This window comes from Zophobas morio, unplaced genomic scaffold, assembly GCF_036711695.1.
Source record: "Zophobas morio isolate AGI-343-1 ecotype UQ-CSIRO unplaced genomic scaffold, CSIRO_AGI_Zmor_V1 ptg000012l, whole genome shotgun sequence".
Lineage (NCBI taxonomy): Eukaryota > Metazoa > Arthropoda > Insecta > Coleoptera > Tenebrionidae > Zophobas > Zophobas morio.
This window is the reverse complement of record NW_026972117.1, coordinates 6060256-6083313: the sequence shown is the minus strand read 5'-3', so window position 1 is coordinate 6083313 and position 23058 is coordinate 6060256. Positions and strand designations below refer to the sequence as shown.

Here is a 23058-nt window from a genome sequence, read left to right as displayed (position 1 = left end):
TCCGACGATTCTGGAAATACTTAATTAAGCTTTCAGACGAACTTACAAATTTAAACACCCCGCACATTTGAGAACAAGGAATTTGGGAGACCTTAGAAATTTTACAATTTTATCAATTATGGGGATTTTCGAGATTACAGATGTCCTAAAATTTTAACAGTCTAAAAGACTCTAGAACTTAAATAATCTAGAATTTTACAGACCTTAGATATATCCTAGAATAATTCTCATTCTATTTCTTATAATTAGTATTATCCTGGTATGTATTCTCGTTAATCTATAGAATTTTGCAAATTGTAGACATTTCAAAAAAGGTCCTAGAAATTTTATAGTGTTTAGAGATTGACTAAATTTAATAAACTTTGGAGGTTTTAGAGATTACAGAAATTTATTATGACGTTCTAGAGTTGGAAATAATTTTGGAGATTTTAATCATTATTGAATTTTGAAGATTTTAGAGAATCTCTATATTCTAGAAATTTTAAAACTTTATTCTAGATATTTCAGGATTAAAAAACTGTTACAAATTTTGAATAACCTAAGACAATTAAAAATTTAGCTAATCGAGAATGTTAGAAGTTTTAAAAGTCTTGAATATTCTAGAATATTAGACATTCTAGAAATAGTTAATGGAGCTCTCAAATAATTCCTGACATTTTGAACGTTTTATAGATTTCGATTTTCAGAAATTTAGATATACAAGAGATTCTAAAATTTTAGATGTTTGAGATGTTTTATTAAAGACTTTAAAATTTTATGAGTTCTAGAAATTTTCAAGGTTCTGGAGGTTCTAGAAATGTTGTAAAATTTAGGGATTCTAGAAATTGCAAAAAGCCACAGTTTTTGACATTCTAAAATTATTTTCATTTTATTTCTTATAATTAGTATTGTTCTGGTAGATATTCTTGTTAATACACAGAATTTTTCAGATTCTAGACGTTTTGGTTATAAAGATTTTAAAATGTTTAGAAATTGAATAAATTCTGAACCTCCTGGAGTTTCTAGAGGTTTTAAAGACGATGAAAATTTAAAAGTTTTGTAAATTTTAGATGTTTAGGAAAATTAGGAGATCTTGAGGTCTAACGATTCTAGAAATAATAATTAAGTTTGCAGATGATCTTACGAATTTCAACATCAAAAATTTTAGAAAAATCTTGTGTATCATGATATTTGACTATCACATAGGAACTCGGTAGATTTTAGGAATTTTAGAATTTTATCGATTGTGGAGCTTTAGCAGTTTTAAACATTTTAGACATTTTCTATATTCTAGAAATTTTATAACTTCATTCTAGATGTTTTAGGGTTAATAAAAATGTTACAAATTTTGAATAACCGAAGACAATAAAAAAATTAAATATTCGAGACTTTTAGAACTTCTAGAAGTCTTGAATATTCTAGAATATTAGGCATTCTAGAAATAATGGAGCTCTTAAATGATTCCTGACATTTTGAACGTTTTATAGATTTCGATTTTCAGAAATTTAGATATTCAACAGATTCTAAAATTTTAGATGTTTGAGATGTTTTATTAAAGAGTTTAAAATTTCATGAGTTCTAGAAATTTTCAAGATTCTGGAGGTTCTAGAAATGTTGTAAAGTTTAGAGATTCTAGAAATTTCAAAAAGCCACATGTTGCAGTTTTTGACATTCTAGAGGTTCTAGAATTATTTTCATTCTATGTCTTATAATTACTATTATACTGGTAGATATTCTTGTTAATCCACAGAATTTTTCAGATTCTAGACGTTCTAGTAATTTTGGAAATACTGAAGGTTTTAGAAATTCTAAAGGTTACAGAATTTTGCAGATTTTCAAACTTCATAATTTTGAACATCCTGGAGATTGTAGAGGTTTTAAAGACGATGAAAATTTAAAGGTTTTGTAAATTTTAGATGTTTAGGAAAATTAAGAGATCTTGAAGGTTTTTACGATTCTAGAAATAATAATTATTAAGCTTTCAGACGATATTACGAATTTCAACATCGAAAATTTTAGGAAATCTTTTATACTATGAGATTTGAGTATCATAAAAACTCAGAAGATTCTCTTTTTTCCAGAAATTTTATAACTTTATTTTAAATATTTCAAGATTAATAAAAACGTTATAAATTTTGAATAACCAAAGAAAATTAAAAATTTAGATGTTAGACATTCTAGAAATAATAGAGCTCTGATTTCTGATATTTTGAACGTTTTAGAGATTTCAATGTTTTTAGAAATTTAGATATTGACGAGTTTTTAAAATTTTAGATGTTTGAGATGTTTTATTAAAAATTTTGAAATTCAATGAGTTCTCGAAATCTTCAAGATTTTGGAGGTCCTAGAAATGTAATAGATTTTAGATATTCTAGAAATTCCAAAAAGCCAGAATATGCTGCAATTTTTGACGGTCTAGAGACTTTAGAACTTAAACTACCTTGAATTTTAGAGATTATCGATTTTCTAGAACTCCCGAATTTTACAGATCTTAGATGTCCTAGAATAATTGTCATTCGAATTCTCATAGTTAGTATTATTCTCGTATGTATTCTCGTTAATCCATAGAATTTTGCAAATTGTAGACGTTTCAAAAAAGGTCCTAGACATTTTATAGTGTCTAGAGATTTACTAAATTTAATCAATTTTGGAGGTTTTAGATTTTACAGAAATTTATGACGTTCTAGAATTTGAAAAAACTGAAAATTTTAGAGACTATAAATTTTGGAAATTCTAAAGGTTATAGAATTTTGAAGATATTCAAACTTCATAATTTTGAACAACCTGGAGATCCTAGAGGTTTTAAAGACTTTAAAAGCTTTGTAAATTTTAGACGTTTAGGAAAATTAGGAGATCTTGAGGGTTTTAACGATTCTAGAAATAATAGTTGAGCTTTCAGAGGATATTACGGATTTCAACATCAAAAATTTTAGGAAATCTTATGTATCATAAGAACTCAGGAGATTCTCTTTATTTCAGAAATTTTATAACTTTATTTTAAATATTTCGAGATTAATAAAAATGTTACAAATTTTGAATAGCCAAAGACAATTAAAAATTTAGATATTCCATGAACTTTAGAACTTCTAGAGACCTTGAATATTCTAGAATATTAGACATCTTAAAAATAATAGAGCTCTGATTTCTGATATTTTGAACGTTTTAGAGATTCCAAAGTTTTCAGAAATTTAGATATTGAAGAGTTTCTAAAATTTTAGATGTTTGAGATGTTTTATTAAAGATTCTAAAATTGAATGAGTTCTAGAAATATTCAAGATTTTGGAGGTCCTAGAAATGTAATAGATCTTAGAGATTCTAGAAATTGCTAAACGCCAGAATATGTGGAAATTTTTGATGCTCTAGAGACTCGAGAACTTAAATAATCTAGAATTTTAGAGAGTATCGATATTCTAGAACTACTGAATTTTGCAGATCTTAGATATCCTAGAATAATTCTCATTCTAATTCTCATAATTAGTATTATTTTGGTATGTATTCTCGTTAATCCATAGAATTTTGAAAATTATAGACGTTTCAAAAAAAGTCGTAGAAATTATATAGTGTCTGGAGATTTACTGAATTTAATCTATTTTGGAGGTTTTAGAGATTATAGAAATTTATGACGTTCCAAAATTTGGAAATTCTAAAAATTTTAGAGACTACAAAGTTTGGAAATTCTAAAGGTCAAAGAATTTTGAAGATATTCAAACTTCATAATTTTGAACATCTTGGAGATTCTAGAGTTTTCAAAGACTTTAAAAATTTTGTAAATTTTAGACGTTTATGAAGATTTTGAGGGTTTTAATCTAGTAATTAAGCTTTCAGACGATATTACGAATTTCTACATCAAAAATTTTAGGAAATCTTGTGTGTATCATGAGATTTGAGTATCATAAGAACTCCGGAGATTCTCTTTATTCCAGAAATTTTATAACTTTATTTTAAATATTTCAAGATTAATAAAAATGTTACAAATTTTGAATAGCCAAAGAAAATAAAAAATTTAGATATTCGAGAACTTTAGAACTTCTAGAGATCTTGAATATTCTAGAATATTAAACATTCTAGAAATAATGGACCTCTTAAATGATTCCTGACATTTTGTACGTTTTAAAGATTTCAAAGTTTTCCGAAATTTAGGTATTTAATTTATTCTAAAATTTTAGATGTTTGAGATATTTTATTTAAACATTTAAAAATTTAATGAATTCTAGAAATTTTAGAGATTCTGAGGGTTCTAGAAATGTTGTAAAGTTTAGGCATTCTAGAAATTTCAAAAGCCAAAATATGCTGCAATTTTTGATGGTCTAGAGATTTTAGAACTTAAATAATCTAGAATTTTTGAGATTATTGATATTCTAGAACTCCAGAATTTTACAGATCTTAAATGTCCTAGAATAATTCTCGTTTTAATTCATACAGTTAGTAATACCATAGAATTTTGGAAAAAGGGTCCTAGAAATTTTAATGTTCAGAGATTTACTAAATTTAGGAAACTTAAAAGATTTTAGAGACTAGAGAAATTTATGACGTCCTAGATTTTTGAAATACTGAAAAGTCTAGAGACTACAAATTTTATAAATTCTGAAAGTTATCGAATTTCGAAGATTTTCAACTTCATAATTTCGAATACCCTGAATATTCGAGAGAATTTAATGACTATAAAAATTTTAAAGTTTTGTAAATTTTAGACGTTTAGGAAAATTAGGAGATCTTGAGGGTTTTAACGATTCTAGAAATAATAATTAAGCTTTCAGCCGATATTACGAATTTCAACATCAAAAATTTTAGGAAATTTTGTGTATCATAAGATTTGAGGACCATAGGAACTCGGGAGATTTTAGGAATTTTAGAATTTTTTCATTTGTGGAGATTTAACAGTTTTATAGATTCTCTACATTCTAGAAATTTTATGAGTATTCCAGTATTTTAGGATTAATAAAAATGTTACAAATTTTTAATAACCAAAGAAAAAAAATAGATATTCGGGAATTTTAGAACTTCTAGAGATCTTGAATATTCTAGAATTTTTCTCATTCTAAGTATTTTATTACTATTATTCTGGTATATACGCTAAATTTTGGAAAATTTGAAACTTAAAATACTGAACTATAGCCTTTAATAGTTTTGGAAGTTCTAAGCGTTATCGAATTTTGAAGATTTTAAAACTTCATAATCTTGAATATTCTAGAGATTCTACAGGTTTTAAAAACTGTAAAAATTTAAAAGACTATTGTTTGGATATGGTGGAAATTTTAGAAGTTTATGAAAATTTGGAGATTTTACGAATTTCAACATTAAGATCTTTTAATTTTAGAATTTTTCATTTTTTTTCCAAATGATGTAAAGATTTTAGAGGTTTTCTATATTCTAGAAATTTTATAACTTTAATTCAGATATTTCAAAGATCTTAAAAATGTTCTAGTAGTTTTAAAACTTCTGTAGATATTGAATATGCTAGAATACTAGACATTCTGACGAATTTATTAATCTGGATGTTTCATTATTTAATCATTGCACTTTTATGGATATATTTTCTACAAAACAAAAAAAACCGATTTTAACTTCCAAAATTAACGTAAATATATTTACCTGGAAACGACATTACGGTGAAAATACTCCTTAAAATTTTCAGAGATTTCAGAGGTTCGGAAATTTTATAGATTTTGAGCGTCTTCTATTTCTAGGGTTCTCGAGAAATTTCATAAATTTAAAAAATATTCAAAAATTTGAAAGATTGTAGTGATTTTGGCTATTTCGGAGATTCTAGTCATTACACAAATTTTGATGCTCTAAAAATTTAAATACATAAAAAATCTACAAATGCTATAGATTTTGGAAATTCATTAAAACTAAACTTATCTAGAACTATAGAAGCAGCCAAAAATTTGAAAGATCATAGGAATACTTAGTTAAGCTTTCAGACGAGACTCTCGATTTAGTGTGTTTTAAATATTTCAAATATTCTAGAACATCAGGGAGATAAAAATATTGGAATTAGAAAATGTTTCCTTTTACTTATTTCTGTTTTTTAAATAATGTTTTCACTTATCCTTTTTTACCTTGATTTCTTCTTTTATGACCTCATTTCAATAGCTGGTTTGCTTCTTGTTTTTGTCAAAACTGCAACTAAATATGTTAATATTTAAAAAAATTAAAACCAAAATCGAGCGGAAACTACTGATATGCAAATTATATCTACAAATATACTTATAAATAACAAAAACAAAACTGCAAGGTGCTAACTTTTTCCTTGTCTTTGTGTTCCACATTTCTAAATATGTACAACCGTTAAAAATTAACAACCTTAATATTCCCGAAGAAAACCTTGACTTTTCGATACACCACGTCAATTAAAATTATCAGACAAAATTGTCCACTGGCTTTTAAATCGCTCGCTAATTATCCCTCTAATAACAACGAATTAAGTAATTACCGCCTTATTCCTGCTTCTTGTTCTAATTCAATTTGCACTTTTTCAAGAGCAAGGTGAGTCAGGTACGTCGACTCTGAAATTATTTGCCGTAGCGGTAAATATTTCAAATAAATTAGGTAGCAAAAGCAGCCTACATCCTGCATAGATTAGTTTCATTAGTTTTGCATTTTTGGAATAATTTGGGTTGGGAAAGCAAAGCGCAGTAGGTGCTTCTCACCTTGAAACCATTGTTTCACAAAAAGGCAAAAATACTCTTCTAATTGATCTTCTCTAATAACACGTTTTTTAGACTTGACCGCCTATAAAATATGCGCATATTCTCGGAGAAAATTGCCTAAAGAAAGTTACTCTTAAACGAAAAACACAGAGATATCGCAATTAATAATTACACACTAGATTATCCTAATTTCTCCGTGGTTATCGATTGCTACACTTTGTCACTTCCTTCTGGAAATGGGTTACAGGGTTTTTCGTGTTTGAAGCGGTTTAGTTTGCATGCGGAGTCGTTACGGTGACATTCAATTTTTGGTAAGGTGAATGGTGAGCACTGCTGGAGTCTTGGTTACAAGGTGATCTGGTTATACACGATAACAAATAAAGAGACGGCTTTACACTGCACCGCGAGGGTCACACTTTACTGCAAACTGCTTTCTACACCTACAAACAAGTGTTTAGGATTTTTTTGGATATGTGTGAATTTGAAAGGAAAAATGCTTGGTAGGTGGCATTTTGCTAATTTGCTAATTGCGAGTCGAAATATCAAGGAGATAATTAGATGAGTCTTCCACGACTGACTGTCATTATCTTTAGATCTTTGGTTTGTCTTTAGTATGTAAAGTTAGTTGTGTGTTTTTTTTTTTCGAGTAGAAGATATTTCGAAGACAGTTGTGAGCTTCGCTGATTCGTTATATCAATTTTTATGCTAATATTATAGTTTGCAACCTGTTAAACGACAATTTATTATAGTCTTTTTTTAATTGAATGGCATAAATTAAACTTCCTAGACAGGTGAATGACAACTATTCGAATTTTGTTTCCTGGCGCAATTTATTAAGCATTTTTTGTAACTTTTTATCAGGATTTTCAAATCTGTGTTGATTGATGATGATAAACATTGTAAAGGTTTGGAAATTTGTTGATTTGTTTTTCAATTAATATCTTAGTATTAATATTTCGATTTTTTTGTTTGTAAAGAAAACAATTGTTATTTAAATCCAAATTTATGAGAAGCAATTTTAATCTTTTGCGCCTGTTATATTTTAAGTTTATGAGATTTAAAAACCACAAATGCTAAATACAATTTTTGAAATATTTTTCTTGTTTTCTTAAGAAAAAATCAGATTTTGTTTCTGTATACCTTTCAAGCAATTATAAAAAATGTTTGATTTTACAATTTTTTGAGTTTTCGATTTTACATAATTTGAATTTTTCAATTTCTCGAGTTTAGGATTTTTAAATTTTTTAATTTTCGATTCTGCAACTTTTCGATTTAAAATTTTTAAGATTCTCGATTACCAAAATCTACAATTTTGTCATTTTCGATTTTTCTATAGTTGAATTATTCATTTTTCAGTGTTAATCATTTTTCAACTTCCTGATTTTTCAAGTTTTCTGTTTCGATTTTACAATTTTTCTAATTTTCACTTACTTTAGTTTATATTTTTTAATATTAAGTTTTTCGTTTACGTAGCTTTTCGAGTTTTAAAACTTAAATTTTTAAATTTGAAATTTTTCGTTTTTCAAAATTTGTGACAGTTTTGCAATTTTTCGACTTTTTAATTTTTGTACTTTTAAGTCTTCAATTTTCCATTTTTTTTTTCTTTTCCAATTTATTCGTTTACGAATTTCTCGATTTTATAATTTTTCGATTATTCAGTGTAATTTTCCGATTTCCCAGTTTTTAATTTTTCTATTGTTTAGTTTTTTGTTTCCCCAATTTCTCGAATTCACAAATTTTAATTTTCCAAACTTCCGATTTTTCAACTTTGCATTTCTTTACTTTTAAGGTTCTGCAAATTTTCGTTTTTCTGTTTTTAGATTTCACAATTTTTCTATTTTTGAATTTTTTAATTTTTCTATTCTTCAGTTTCTAGATTTTTCAATTTTTTATTTGGTTTAATTTTTAGTTCTACAATTTTTCGATTTGCAATTTATCAATTTACAATTTTTCGGTTTTTCACTCGTTCTGATTTTAATCTTTGAGTATTCGGTTTTTCGTTTACGTATTTTTCAATTTTTCGAGTTTTCGATTTTCCATTATTTGAATTTTTCGGTCTCTCGATTTTAGAATTTTTTAATTTTTAATTTTCGATTTTGCAACTTTTCGATTTAAAGTTTTTAAGTTTCTGGATTTCTAAAATCTACAATTTTTCCATTTTCGATTTTTCAATTTTACGATTTTGTCATTTTCGATTTTTCTATATTTGAATTATTAATTTTTTAGTGTTTGTCATTTTTCAACTTCCTGATTTTTCAATTTTTGTTTCGATTTTACAATTTTTCGAATTTTTACTTTCTTGAGTTTTAATTTTTGAATATTAAATTTTTCGTTTACGTATTTTTGTCGAGTTTTAAAACTTTAATTTTTAAATTTGAAATTTTTCGTTTTAACCAAATTTGTGGTTTTGCAATTTTCAACTTTTAAATTTTTGTACTTTTAACTCTTCGATATTTCAAGACTTCAATTTTTCATTTCTTTGTTTTTCAATTTATTCGTTTTTCGAATTTTCCGATTTTATAATTTTTCGATTATTCAATTTTTCATTTCCTTTACTGTTGGATTTTCAATTTTTGAATTTTTTCTTTTTGCAATATTTGAGTCATTGTTTTTTTTAATTTTCCGATTTCCCAGATTTTAATTTTTCTATTATTTAGTTTTTTGTTTCCCCAATTTCTCGAATTCACAAATTTAAATTTCCCAATCTTCCTATTTTTCAATCTTGAATGTTTCAATTTTACAACTTTGCATTTCTGTACTTTTACGGTTCCGCAAATTTTCGTTTTTTCTGTTTTTGAATTTTTGAATTTTTCTATTTTTCATTTTCCAGATTTTTCAATTTTTTGTTGTAATTGTAATTTTAGAATTTTTCGATTTACAGTTTATCGATTTTCAATATATGGATTTGCAATTTATCAATTTGCAATTTTTCGGTTTTTCACTCGTTCTGATTTTCATTTGTGAGTATTCAGTTTTTCGTTTACGTAGTTTTCGATGTTTAAAATTTAAAATTCAATTTTTCAAATTTTGAATTTTTCATTTCGTTTATTGTTGGATTTTCATCTTTTGAATTTTTCAGTTTTTCAATGTTTGAATTATGTATTGGTTTTTCAACTTTAGATTTGTAATTTTCCGATTTCCCAGTTTTTCAGGTATTTTAATTGCATATTTTCCCAACTTTTCAAATTTTCCAATTTAAATTTTTCGATTTTTCAATATTCGGAGTTTTAATTTTTCGTCTTTTCAATTTTTCGATTTTCCACTTTCTCGATTTTGATTTTTTCTATTATTTGGTTTTCTGTTTCCCCAATTTCTCGAATTCACAAATTTAAATTTTCCAATCTTCCGATTTTTCAACCTTGAATGTTTCAATTTTTCAATCTTTAATTTTACGGTTCTGCAAATTTTAATTTTTTCAGTTTCTAGATTTCTTAATTTTTCTGTTTTTTGAATTTTTAAATTTTTCTATTCTTCAGTTTCCAGATTTTTCAATTTTTTTTTTGTTTAATTTTTAACTTTACAATTTTTCTGTTTCCAATTCATCGATTTGCAATTTTTTGGTTTTTCACTCGTTCTGATTTTAATTTTTGAGCATTCAGTTTTTCGTTTATGTAGTTTTCGAGTTTTAAAATTGAAACTTCAGTTTTTCAAATTTTGAATTTTTCGTTTCTTCAGTTTTACGCTTTTGCATTTTTTTGTTTTTTTTTGTAATTCTTCAATTTTTTGAATTCTTCAATTGTTCATTCCCTTTATTGTTGGATCTTCACCTTTTGAATTATTAGTTTTTTCAACTAGAGATTTTGTAATTTTCCCACTTTTCCAGTTTTTTCTACTTTTTTTCCCAACTTTTCAAATTTTTAAATTTAAATTTTTCGTTTTTGCAATATTCGGAATTTTCATTTTTCGTTTTTCAATTTTTGAATTTTACAGTTTCTCGATTTTTATTTTTTCTATTATTTAGTTTTCTGCTTTCCCAATTTCTCGAATTCAAAAATTTTAATTTTTCAATTTTCCGATTTTTCAGTCTTTAATTTTACGGTTCTGTAAATTTTCATATTTTCAGTTTTTAGATTTCTTAATTTTTCTATTTTTCAATTTTTTCTTTCGTTTAATTTTTGATTTTACAATTTTTCGATTTACAATGTATGGATTTACAACTTTTCGGTTTTTCATTTATTCTGATTTTATTTTTGATTATTCAGTTTTTCGCTTACGTAACTTTCGAGTTTTAAAATTTCAATTTCAATTTTTCAAATTTTGAATTTTTCGTTTCTTCAGTTTTGCTATTTTGCAATTTTTTGATTTTTTTTATTTTGTTATTCTTCAATTTTTCAATTTCTTGATTTCTCAATATTTTTCATTTTTCCCATTTTTCGATTTGCAATTTTTCGATTTTACAATTATTTGATTTTCAAAATTGAGTTTTTCAATTTCTTGTTTCGAGCCTTCAATTTCTCGATTCAAAAACTGAAAAATAAAAAAATTACGACTCAAGAAATTGGAAAATAGAAAATTTGAAAAACTGAAGAATCTAAATACCAAAAAATCTAAAAATGGGAAAAAACGAGAAATTTAAATTTAAATTTCAGACCTCGAAGAACAACGTAACGAGTAAATGAAAAATAGAAAAATTTCAAAGTCGTAAATTAGAAATCGAAAAATTGTGAAATCCGAAAATTGAAGAAATGTATAAAATCGCAAAAATGTAAAAATTAAAAATCTAATTACTGAAAAATTAGAAAATTTCAAAATCGTAAAATTACAGAAACGAAAAATTGAAAAATCCAAATATGTAGTAAAAATCGAGAAACTGAAAAACCGGAAAACTGAAACAAGGAAAAATGAAAATATCCAAAAGTTGCAAAACGAAAATTAGAAAACCAAAAAATCTGAAAATGAAATATAACTAAAAATCGTGTCTTCTCGTGTTGGTTTTAATTAGCTAAATGGCAACTGGTCCTTTGAATTTAAGCTGCTTCAAACGCACGCTTACCCAGTGGCGCGCCAAAATTTTCCTGTGGGTGTGCCCACCCACGTCCCGACACCATAATTACATAACGTAAATGTTCAACACAATTTTCGTGACGGATTTAAAAATTCCCAACCTTACGCCGTTACTGTTATCTACGTAACTGTATTAAAGTCATTAAAATTCAGCAAAAACGTGTCCAAGATACTTATACACGTTGCTCTATTTATTATTAATAGTACGTGTACGAGTTGATAATGGGAGAAATCCGTAATATATTACCGGTTATTGATGGACATTTCTCTTAATGACATGTTATGACCCAATAACGAGGAAACAAAAGGAATATTCCGGACGTTCGAGTAATAACGACTTGACAGATTATAATATGAGGCAACAATATGTTTGCAATCGGGCTAGAAAGTTCCAAGAATGCGATTTTCTGTTACACGCTGAGAAATCGCTGTTTCGATAAAGAAAATTTTCAGTGCAATAGGCTGAACAAGTGCATACGCAATTCGGCGCAAAAGAAAGACACTGTTTTCGACAGAAATTTTCTTCTACGCGGAGAAAGCTCACCCAAAAGTTTTAATTAACTGATTAGCAGTCATCCTGCTGAGAGCCAATTACCCGAAACAATGCCCTCATCCTTTGTTCCCGGCGATAATTTCTCCTGCTGATCTTTCAGCTGATTAGCCACCCACTAACTGAATTAATGAACGACACTTCAAAAATCCCCATTATGTGAAATTTCTCAACGCGGTTTCACGACGTCGTTTTCAGGGTTTGTCAGCTGCTAAAACGATTGTCTTTATTCCGATGACATTGCCTTGAGATAGTTCTTGCTGCTGGTTGTGTCCTTGAAATTTGAATAAATACGAAGAAAATTCACACCCATCGCATTTCTTGCCGGTCTAGTCGTAAATAACAACAACTATGATCGCTTGGTGTTAAATCTGGTGGATGACGAGGCGTGGTGGGTGTTTACAGGTCACTAAACGGAATATGTTACGAACTCTAGGTACAGTGTACTTGCCAAATTAGTGTCATTGCTTATGTAGATCATGACTGGCGACTACGCTGGTCTAGAAATGACTGGTTTTGCGGATTTTTTGAAGAGTGAAGAAAGGTTGGTGTAATTATACAAAGCGTAACGGTTAGCATGGTTCGGTTACAGGGGATTATTTCGTATTTATGCAAGCATTATAACCGCTCAAACGTAAATGTCATTAGGGACAAAGAATCGTTTACACGCATCGAACTCCAAAGTCAAGTGTTAAGATTTTTCTAATGTTCATTTTGCCACTTTTTTTTTGTATTGTGAATCGAGAATGGTTTAACTGAACTATGGATGTATCAACTAGGTTGTTTTGGAGCCGTCTCTAACAAAGACATGAATTTAAGTGGGCGTCAAATTTGCATTTAATGTTTATCATATTTGTTACAACGTACGTGAGTCAAACGATGTTTTGTCGATTAATCAGGAATCTGCTAGCAAAAATGCATTAACTTGATCAAGATTAGGAACAAAAAATTGGTCTTTGAAAAAATATGAAATTAGATTTTGCGATTATGCTAATTACACACGTACGGAGAACGTAAAATACAATTAAAGTAGATAACCAAGAAGAAAAAATTGCCTCCCAACACTAGTAACACGCTTTAACTTCAAGTGTTTAGCGTTTTACTATCTACACTCTATTCCCGATATACGTACAAAATTTGACAACAATCGGTCCAGTAGTTTCGGAAATTACGTGTCTAATGAAAGTCGACACAGACCATATATAGACAAACGGGAACGGGAAATCACATTTCAGGTACTCTTGGGGTTATGAAACGTCGAAAAAACATGAAACTGACAAGTCGCCCGATGGACTCGATAGTACTCTTGTTTCAAAAACTGGAAACAAAAATTTTCTGAAAATATATGAAATTCTTTTTAAATACCTACATACTTTTAGAAACATACTGAAGGCTTAAAAGTAGAAAGATCTTGCAAAATTAAATTATATAAGTTAATGATAATAATAATAATAACAATAATAATAATAGTCATTAGATAATTAAATAGAAAAATCAAAAATTTTAACAATGGATAAATTGTGAAATCGAAAAACTTGAAAAACCATAAAATTGAAAAATTGGAAAAAGTGAAAAATTAAAAATCGTACTATTCAAAAGTCTAAAAATTGAAAAATCTAAATTTGAAAACTCGAAAAATTAATTAAATGAAAAATTCAAAAATCGAAAAACTGAGGAAACAAAAATAATTGATTTTTCAGTTTGAAAAACAGAAAAATCAAATACAAATTGGAAAAACGAAAAAATTGAAAAATCAAGAAATTATAAAATCCACGATCGAAGAAACGAAAAATTCAAAATTCTAGAAATTGAAATTTAAACTTGAAAACTCGAGGAATAACGTAACCAAACAATTAAGTAATTGGAAAATTAAAAATCGAAAATTATACATCATAAATCAGAGAAACGAAAATTAAAAAATTCGAAAAACTGAAAAATTCTAAAGTTAAAAGATCGAAAAATTGCAGTTCGAAAACCTAAAAAATGGAAATATTCTAACACAAGAAACTGCGAAACCGAAAAATTGAAGGAAAGAAAGATTAAAATATCCGAAAATTAATAAATCGAAAATTTAAAATTAATATTGGGGATATTTAAAAATCTTAAAATTTTGTAAATTCACCAATTGAAAATTTGAAAAATTCAAAAGTTGTAAAAAACGGAAAACTGAAAAATTGAAATTTGAAAACTCGAAAAATGGAATAATCGAAAAATGAATGAAAATGATTTCAGAAATGGAAAAATGAGGAAACGAAATTGTCATTTAGACTCAAATTTATGAGAAACGACTTTAATTTTTGCTCGTGCCATATCTTAAGTGTATTAGATTTAAAAACCAACAATTTTTTTTATATTTTACTTCTGTTTTCCAAATAAGAAATTAATAAAATTAAATCTTTACACCTTCAAAGCAATTTAAAAAAAAAAATAAGTTTTTCGGTTTCCCAATTTCTTGATAATTTAATTTTTCGTTTTTTGAAATTTTCGATTTTCTAGTTCCTCGGTTTTTAAATTCCCGATTGTTCAATTTTTCTTTTTTCAATTTTTCGATTTTTCGATTTACTTGGATTATTAATTTTTCAGTGTTTGCGATTTTTCGATGTCCTGTTTTTTCAATTTTTCTGTTCTATCCAATTTTCGATTTTACAGTTTTTCGTTTTTTCACTTTCTCGAGTTTTAATTTTTGATTATTCAATTTTTCGTGTAGGTACTGTTTCGAGTTTTAAAATTTTAATTTCAATTTTTCAAAATTCTTCAATTTTTTCGGTTTTGCAATTTTTGGATTTTTGAATTTTTATATTTTTAATTCTTCAGTTTTTCAAGTCTTCAATTTAAATACCAAAAAATTAAAACATTCTAAAATCGTAAAATTGGAGAAACGAAAATTAAAAAATTCGAGGAATTGAAAAACTCAAATAGAAAATCGAAAAATTGTATATCCAAAAATGGAAAAATTGTAGAATTAAAAAGCAAAAAATTGAAACATTGAAAAATGAAATCTGAAAAGTGAAAAAGTCTAAAAGATGGAAATATTAAAACACAAGAAAATGAAAAACAGAAAAATTGAAAGAACACAAGAATAAAATATCCGAAAACTGATAAATCAAAAAATTTCAAAAATCACGAAATTCAAAAATCCAAAAATTGAAAAATTGATGAACTGTTTAATCGAAAAATTTCAAATCTAAAACTTGAAGAAAAAGAATATTGAGAAACCAATAAACGAAAATGAAAAAATTAAGAAATCGAAAAATGGGACAAACGAAAAAATTGAAAAATCAAATTACAAATTGATGATTTGATAAACTGATGAAGAAAAAATTAAATCTAAATTTCAGAAATTAAATAAACGAAAAACTGAAAAAGCGATAAATTGCATGATAAATTTTAAAATCGAAAAATCAAGAAACTGAAAAATAAAAAATTTGAAAAACTGAAGAATAAACATTTTGAATACACACATGTATTGAAAAATCGAAAAATGACAATAAACAAAAAATTCAAAATTTTAAAAATTTAAATTTAAATTTGAAAACTCGAAGAGTAACGTAACTGAACAACTGAATAATCCGAATTGAAAAATCGAGAAACTGAAGAATTAAGAAATGAAAAATTGAGACAACGAAAGATTTAAAAATCCGAAAAATGATAAATCGATAAACTGTAAAATCGAAAACTTGAACCTAAAGAAAATTGAAAAAAAATTAACTGAAAATTAAAAAATTATAAATTGAGAATTTTAATTTCGAAAAAACGAAAAATTTCAAAAAACTAATGTTAAAAAAAATTGAAAAATTCAAAAGTTGAAAAAATCGAAAATCGAAGAAACGAAAAAATTGAAAAAAAAACTGAAAATTAGAAAAATTAAAAATTTTAAATACTGAAAAACTGAAAAAATCTAAAATGGTAAAATTAGAGAAACGAAGATTGAAAAATTCGAAGAATTGAAAAACTCAAATAAAAAATCGAAAAATTGTACATATATCCAAAAATGGAAAAATTGTACATATATTCAAAAATGGAAAAATTGAAGAATTAAGGAATGAAAAATTGTAATATTGAAAAATGAAATCTGAAAAGTGAAAAACCTAAAAGATGGAAATATTAAAACACAAGAAAGTGAAAAACGGAAAAATTGAAAGAACACAAGATTGAAATATCCGAAAACTGATAAATCAAAAAATTGAAAATCAGGAAATTCAAAAATCCAAAAATTGAAAAATTGATGAACTGTATAATCGAAAAATTTCAAATCTAAAAATTGGACAAACGAAAAAATTGAAAAATCAAATTATAAAATTGATGATTTGAAAAACTGATGAAGAAAAAATGCAACTATTGAATGATCAAAAAATTGAAGAAAAAAAATCGAAAAAATGAAATCTAAATTTCAGTAATTAAATAAACGAAAAACTGAATAAACGAAAAATTGAAAGATAAATTTTAAAATCGAAAAATCAAGAAACTGAAAAATCGAAAATTTGAAAAACTGAACATTCTGAATACACACATGTATTGAAAAATCGCAAAATGACAATAAAGAAACAAAAAATTCAAAATTCTAAAAATTTAAATTTAAATTTGAAAACTCGAAGAGCAACGTAACTGAACAACCGAATAATCCGAATTGAAAAATCGAGAAACTGAAAAACCGAAAAATTTTAAAATCGAAAATCATAAATCGAAAACCTGTAAAATAGGAAAATTAAAAAAACGGAAAAATCGCAAAAATTAAAAAAACAATAATTTATGAAAAATTGCAAATCGAAAAATGGAGAAACTGAAGAATTAAGAAATGAAAAATTGAAACAACGAAAGATTTAAAAATTCGAAAAATGATAAATCGATAAACTGTAAAATCCAAAACTTGAACCTAAAGAAAATTGAAAAAAAATTAACTGAAAATTAAAAAATGAAAAATTGAGAATTTTAATTTCGAAAAAACCAAAAATTTCAAAAAACCAAAGTTAAAAAAATTGAAAAATTTAAAAGTTGAAAAAACCAAAAATTGAAGAAACAAAAAAATTGAAAAGAAACTGAAAATTAGAAAAATTAAAAATCTAAAAATTTGAAAAATTCAAAAGTTCTAAAAACGAAAAATGGATCAAAAATGAATTCAAAAATTGGAAAACTGAAAAATTCAGAACTTGAAAATCGAGCAATTGGAAAATAAATTGCTATCAGTTCAATAATAATAATATGTGAGTTTAGTTTTATTAATTAACAAATTATTTGATATTAAAAAAAGATGAATTATAAAAATTTCAAATAAAATGTGGAAATAAAACTGAGACCTGACCTGCATCTGCTGGCAACCGGACGCAGGGTTATTATTACTATTACATATAATCTTACAGAATTTCCTAAACCATAACTATACCTGAAGAAGAAAGAAACCACATTCGAAACGTCGTTTAAAAATACATGTCTATGAAAATTTTCGACCGAGAAGAAAACTTATACATTTTTTTTTTGTTCCAGAAATAAAATGTGGCCACCCCGCCATCCCCCTCAACGCACGCGTGTCCTTAAGCTCCCCGGGCCTCAATCCCGGCACCGTGGCCTCCTACCAGTGCGACGAAGGTTATGAAACTTTCGGCAACACCGAAATCTCGTGTTCGCCTTCGGGAAAATGGATAGGCGAGTTACCTTTCTGCGGTAAGTAAACCATTTTTTCTCATTTAATTTATGTTTCCGACTTGCCTAACTTCCGTTATTGCCCGTGTCTGAAATCTACACTGTAATAATAACAAGAGAGAAAAAAAAAAAAGAAACAATTATGATCCGAGTACGATTTATCGTGTAGGAGCAGGAAACTGGAAGAGGAATATTTTAATAAATTAAATAAAGACTTGAAGAGACAAAGAACAATGCGCTGTTATCGCGATGGCTAGAAGAGCAGGTCACGAATTTTTCTTGTTGCCAGAAGTGGTCGAAAATTGGGTTTGCTTGTCGTTTCGTAACAGCTCTATTTAATGGTATGTTTTTTGTTTGTTAAGTAAGAGATAATGGCCATTAGAGAATTTGATGGACAAGGTATTGTTGTTATGTAATGGCTAGATTGGTTTGGGGAATTGTTTGTGGTTTATGGGTTCTCAGAGGTTCAGATTCGACTGACGAAGGTTGAAATGGAAGATAAATTGGACAAATAGTTTATTAGTAAATATTTATGTACATGCCAGCTTTAGTCATCTTCGTTATTTATTCCGATCATATTGTTAATGCATAAGCACCCTTTATGGTATATTATATTTAATACCTAGCCTTATATGGAAGCGATTAATGGTTGTCATTGCTTGACAATGTTAGGTCACATAATGACGAAAATATTTGTAATAGTTTTATGTCTGATTTGTTCCAATTTAACAGTACCTAAAGTAACAACTAATAAATAATAGATATAAATTTTAACTATCAGACTCCTTATAATGTTAATTTTAAAATGTTTAAAATGTCGAACTCGAATAAGATCTTTTTTTTATTCATTTGGTGTACCTCAAGGACCATATAATTGTTGGTCTGGTCCTATTTTTCTTATATATCAACGATATCAAGAGTGATGTGTAACAAAATTTCAAATTTTCCACGTCTTTTAAAGACGCAAAATATACACTTTCTGTTAAATAAGGCCACCAAAAGAACTCAAGTGGTGTAAGATCCGTGAATTTTGCAGGCCACCGAATGCAAACTACACTTAAATCTGCATTATTGTGAGCGATGGACCGGATATATTGGTACAAGAATATTCGGTGGCCTATAAAATCTCCGGATCTTACACCTCTGGACTTTTTTTGTGGCCTTATTTAAGAGAAAGTTTATTTTGAATCATTTACAAATACGGGATACTTGAAAGGTGGAAAAAAATAAATGCAGAATTTAAATAAAATATTTTTTAAAAAATGTGAAATCGAAAAACTGCAAAATTCAAAAACTGAAAAATCAAAAAAATGAAAAATCAGAAATTGAAATTAGAAAATTTGGAAAATTGAAAGATGAAAAATTTAAATATCTAAAATTTAAAAGTCGAAAAATTGTAAAATTGAAAATTGACGAAATGAGAAAATCTAAAAATAAAGAAACTAAAAAATTGAAAAATCTAGTCATCAAAAATCTAAATATTAAAACTCGGAATAATACAAATTCGTAGAGTTAAAGAAACGAAAACTCAAAAATCGAAAAGTATAAACTTAAAGTTGAAAAACTAAGAAAATGAAAAATTGAATAACCGAAAGATTAATCGAAAAATGAAAAAATTGTAAAATCGAGAACTGAAGAAACTAAAAAATGGGAAAATTAAAAAATCTAAATACTGACACGTCGAAAAATTCCAAAAATCGTAAAATTATAGTAGAAACGAAAATGTGAAAAACGGAAAAAATAAAAAATACATACAATAGAAAAATGGAAAATTTTGATTTTGAAAACTCGAAAAACTAAGCAAACGAAAAATTAAATCATCGAAAGATTGGATAATCAAAAAATTAAAAATTGAGAAAATCAAAATTGAAAATTGAAGAAACGAAAAACTGAAAAATTCAAAAATCTAAACACTGAAACGTCAAAGGAATGCAAAAATCATAAAATTAAAGAAGAAAAAATGTGAAAAATAAAAAAAATCAAATGTTGAAAAATCGAGAAATTGAAAAATTGTATTTTGAGAACTCGAACTATCGAGGACACATAGAATGGAATATGTATTTGAAACATTGTAAAATCGCAAACTTACGAAATTCAATTATCGAAAAATTGAGTTTTATAACAATTGAAAAATAGACAAATTTCAGAATCGTAAAATAAAATTACGAAAAAAAATAAATTCAAGAATCGAAAAATAAAACATTCAACTGTTGGGAAATACCTAAAAATTAAAGAGCGAAAGGTTGTAAAATTGAAAATCGAAACATTGCAAAAACTGAAGAAACGAAAAAATGGGAACAATAAAAAATCTAAATACTGAAACGTCGAAAAAATCCAAAAATCGTAAAATTATAGAAACGAAAACGTGAAAAACTAAAAAAATAAAAAATTCAAATAGTGAAAAATGGAAAAATGGAAAATTTTAATTTTGAGAACTCGAAAAATTGAGGAAAGGAAAAGTGGAATATATATTTGAAAAATTGTAAAATCGCAAAATTACAAAATTCATTAATGGAAAAATTAAAAAATCAAAAGCTGAGAAATCGAAAAACTGAACAATTAAAATTTTAAATTTTAAAATTTCAAAAATTAAAAATCGAGAAACTAAAAATTCGAAAAATTTAAAAGATGTAGAATTTGAACAGCCAAAAATGAAAAATCGAAAAGTTGTAAAATTGAACAATTGAAGAAACAAAAAATCTAAAAATCAAAAAACTGATGAATTGAAAAATTAAATAACGAAAGTTTACATATCGAAAAAGCTTGAAAATACAAAATTGTAAAGTTAATGAAACGAAAATTTCAAAAATCGAAAAATCGAAACCTAACTTTTAAAATTCGAAAAACTGAGCAAACGAAAAATTAAATAATCGAAAGATTGGAGAATCAAAAAATTAAAAATTGAAAAAATCATAACAATGCAAAGTTGAAAATTGAAGAAACGAAAAAGTGAATAATTAAAAAATCTAGACATTGAAACGTCGAAAAATTGCAAAAATCGTAAAAAAGAAAAATGTGAAAAATAAAAAAAATAAAAATCAGATTTTGAAAAATCGAAAAGTTGAAAAATTAATTTTAAAAACTATCGAGGAAACAACAAATTGTAAAATCGAAAAATTACTAAATTCAATTATCGAAAAATTGAATTATCCAACAATTGAAAAATTAAAAAGATTTCAGAATCGTAAAATTAAAATTTAGGAAAAAAATCAAGAATAAAAAAATTAAAACATTCAAAATTTGGGAAATCGAAAAAGTGAAAAATTAAAAAATCTAAAGACTGAAACGTTGAAAAAACGGAAAAAGCTTAAAATTAAAGAAATGAACAAGTGAAAAATTAAAAAAATAACAAATTCAAATGTTGAAAAATCGAAAAATTGAAAAATTTAATTTTGAAAACTCGAAAAATCGAGGGCACATAAAATCGGATAATTAAAACATTTATCTAACAATTGAAAAATTGAAAAATATCCTTTACCTTAAAAGTAAAGAAAAGAAAAAGTCAAAAATAGAAAAATTTTAAAATTCAAAAGTTGGGAAATCGAAAAAATTAAAAATCGAAAAGTTGTAAAATTGAAAATCGAAACATTGCAAAAATCGAGAACTGAAGAAACGAAAGAATGAGAAAATTAAAAAATCTAAATACTGAAACATCGAAAAAGTCCAAAAATCTTTAAATTCTGAAAGGTAAACTTGAAAAACTGAAAAAATAAAACTTCAAATGATGAAAAATAGAAAAACGAAAAATTTTAATTCTGAAAACTCGAAAAAACGAGGAAACGAAAAATCGTAAAATCGAAAAATCTGTATATCCCAAAATTACAAAATCAAAAGTTGGGAAATCGAAAAATTGAAAAATTCAAATTTTAACGCCTCAGAAATTAAAGATCGAGGAACTAAAAAATCGAAAAATTAAAGAGTTATCAAACTGAAAATTTGAAGAAACGAAAAATCTAAAAATCAAGAAACTGTAAAATTGAAAAATTAAATAACAAAAATAAAAATATTGAAAAATCGAAAAGTCACAAAATCGTAAAGTTAAAGATCTAACCATTGAAACGTGGAAAAAATCTCAAAAGTCGTAAAATTAAAGAAACGAAAAAGTGGAAAATGAAAAAAATAAAAAATGCAAGTGTTGAAAATCAGAAAATTGACAAATTTAATTTTGAAAACTCGAAAAATCAAAGACACCCAGAATGGAAAAAATTACAAAATTCAGTTATCGAAAATGGAGTTATCTGACTATTGAAAGATGGCACAATTTCAAAATGATAATTGAAGAAAAGAAAAATTCAAGAATTAAAAATTCAAAAATTCATAAATTGGGAAATCGAAAAATTACAAAGTACAAATTTTAAATCAAGAACTGAAGAAACGAAAAAATGGGAAAATTAAAAAATATAAATACTGAAACGTCGAAAAATTCCAAAAATCTTAAAATTTAGAAACGTAAACTTGAAAAACCGAAAAAATAAAAAATTCAAATGATGAGAAATAGAAAAATGGAAAATTTTTATTTTGAAAACTCGAAAAATCGAGGAAACGAAAAATTGGAAAATCGAAAAATCTGGAAATTCCCAAATTACAAAATTAATGAAGCGAAAAATTAAAAAGATCAAAAGTTGAGAAATCGAAAAATTGAAAAATTCAAATTTTATCGCTTCAAAAATTAAAAATCGAGAAACTAAAAAATCGAAAAATTGAAAAAACGAAAAATCTAAAAATCAAGAAACTGAAAAATTGAAAAATGAAATAACAAAAATCAAAATATTGAAAAATCGAAGTCACAAAATCGTAAAATTAAAGAAACGAAAAAGTGAAAAATGAAAAAAATAAAAAATGCAAGCATTGAAAATCGAAAAATTAACAAATTTATTTTTGAAAACTCGAAAAATCGACGACACCCAGAATGGAATATTGGAAAAATTGTAAAATCCCAAAATTACAAAGTTCAGTTATCGAAAAATGGCACAATTTCAAAATCATAATTGAAGAAAAGAAAAATTCAAGAATTCAAAATTAAAAAATTCAAAAATTGGGAAATCGAAAAATTGAAAAGTACAAATTTTAAATCTTGAAAAATTGAGGAAACGAAAATTTGATTAAATAATCGACAAATTGAATAACAGAAAAATTAAAAAAACGAAAAACAAAAGATGAAAAATTTAAATACGGGTACTTAAAAATTAAAAATCGAAGAAAGGAAAAATCTAGAAATGAGAAATTGAAAAATCG

The 23058-nt window shown here is 26.0% G+C and overlaps 1 protein-coding gene across 1 annotated transcript in view; it reads left to right on the top strand.

The window, feature by feature from the left end:
- The window catches only part of LOC135127682 (P-selectin), a 66692-nt gene that overhangs the window by 10561 nt on the left and 33073 nt on the right, over positions 1-23058 (top strand). The window contains exon 2 of the mRNA XM_064054235.1: positions 17668-17844. Coding sequence (XP_063910305.1) covers positions 17668-17844 — 177 coding nt within the window. The remainder of the gene's footprint in view (positions 1-17667; positions 17845-23058) is intronic.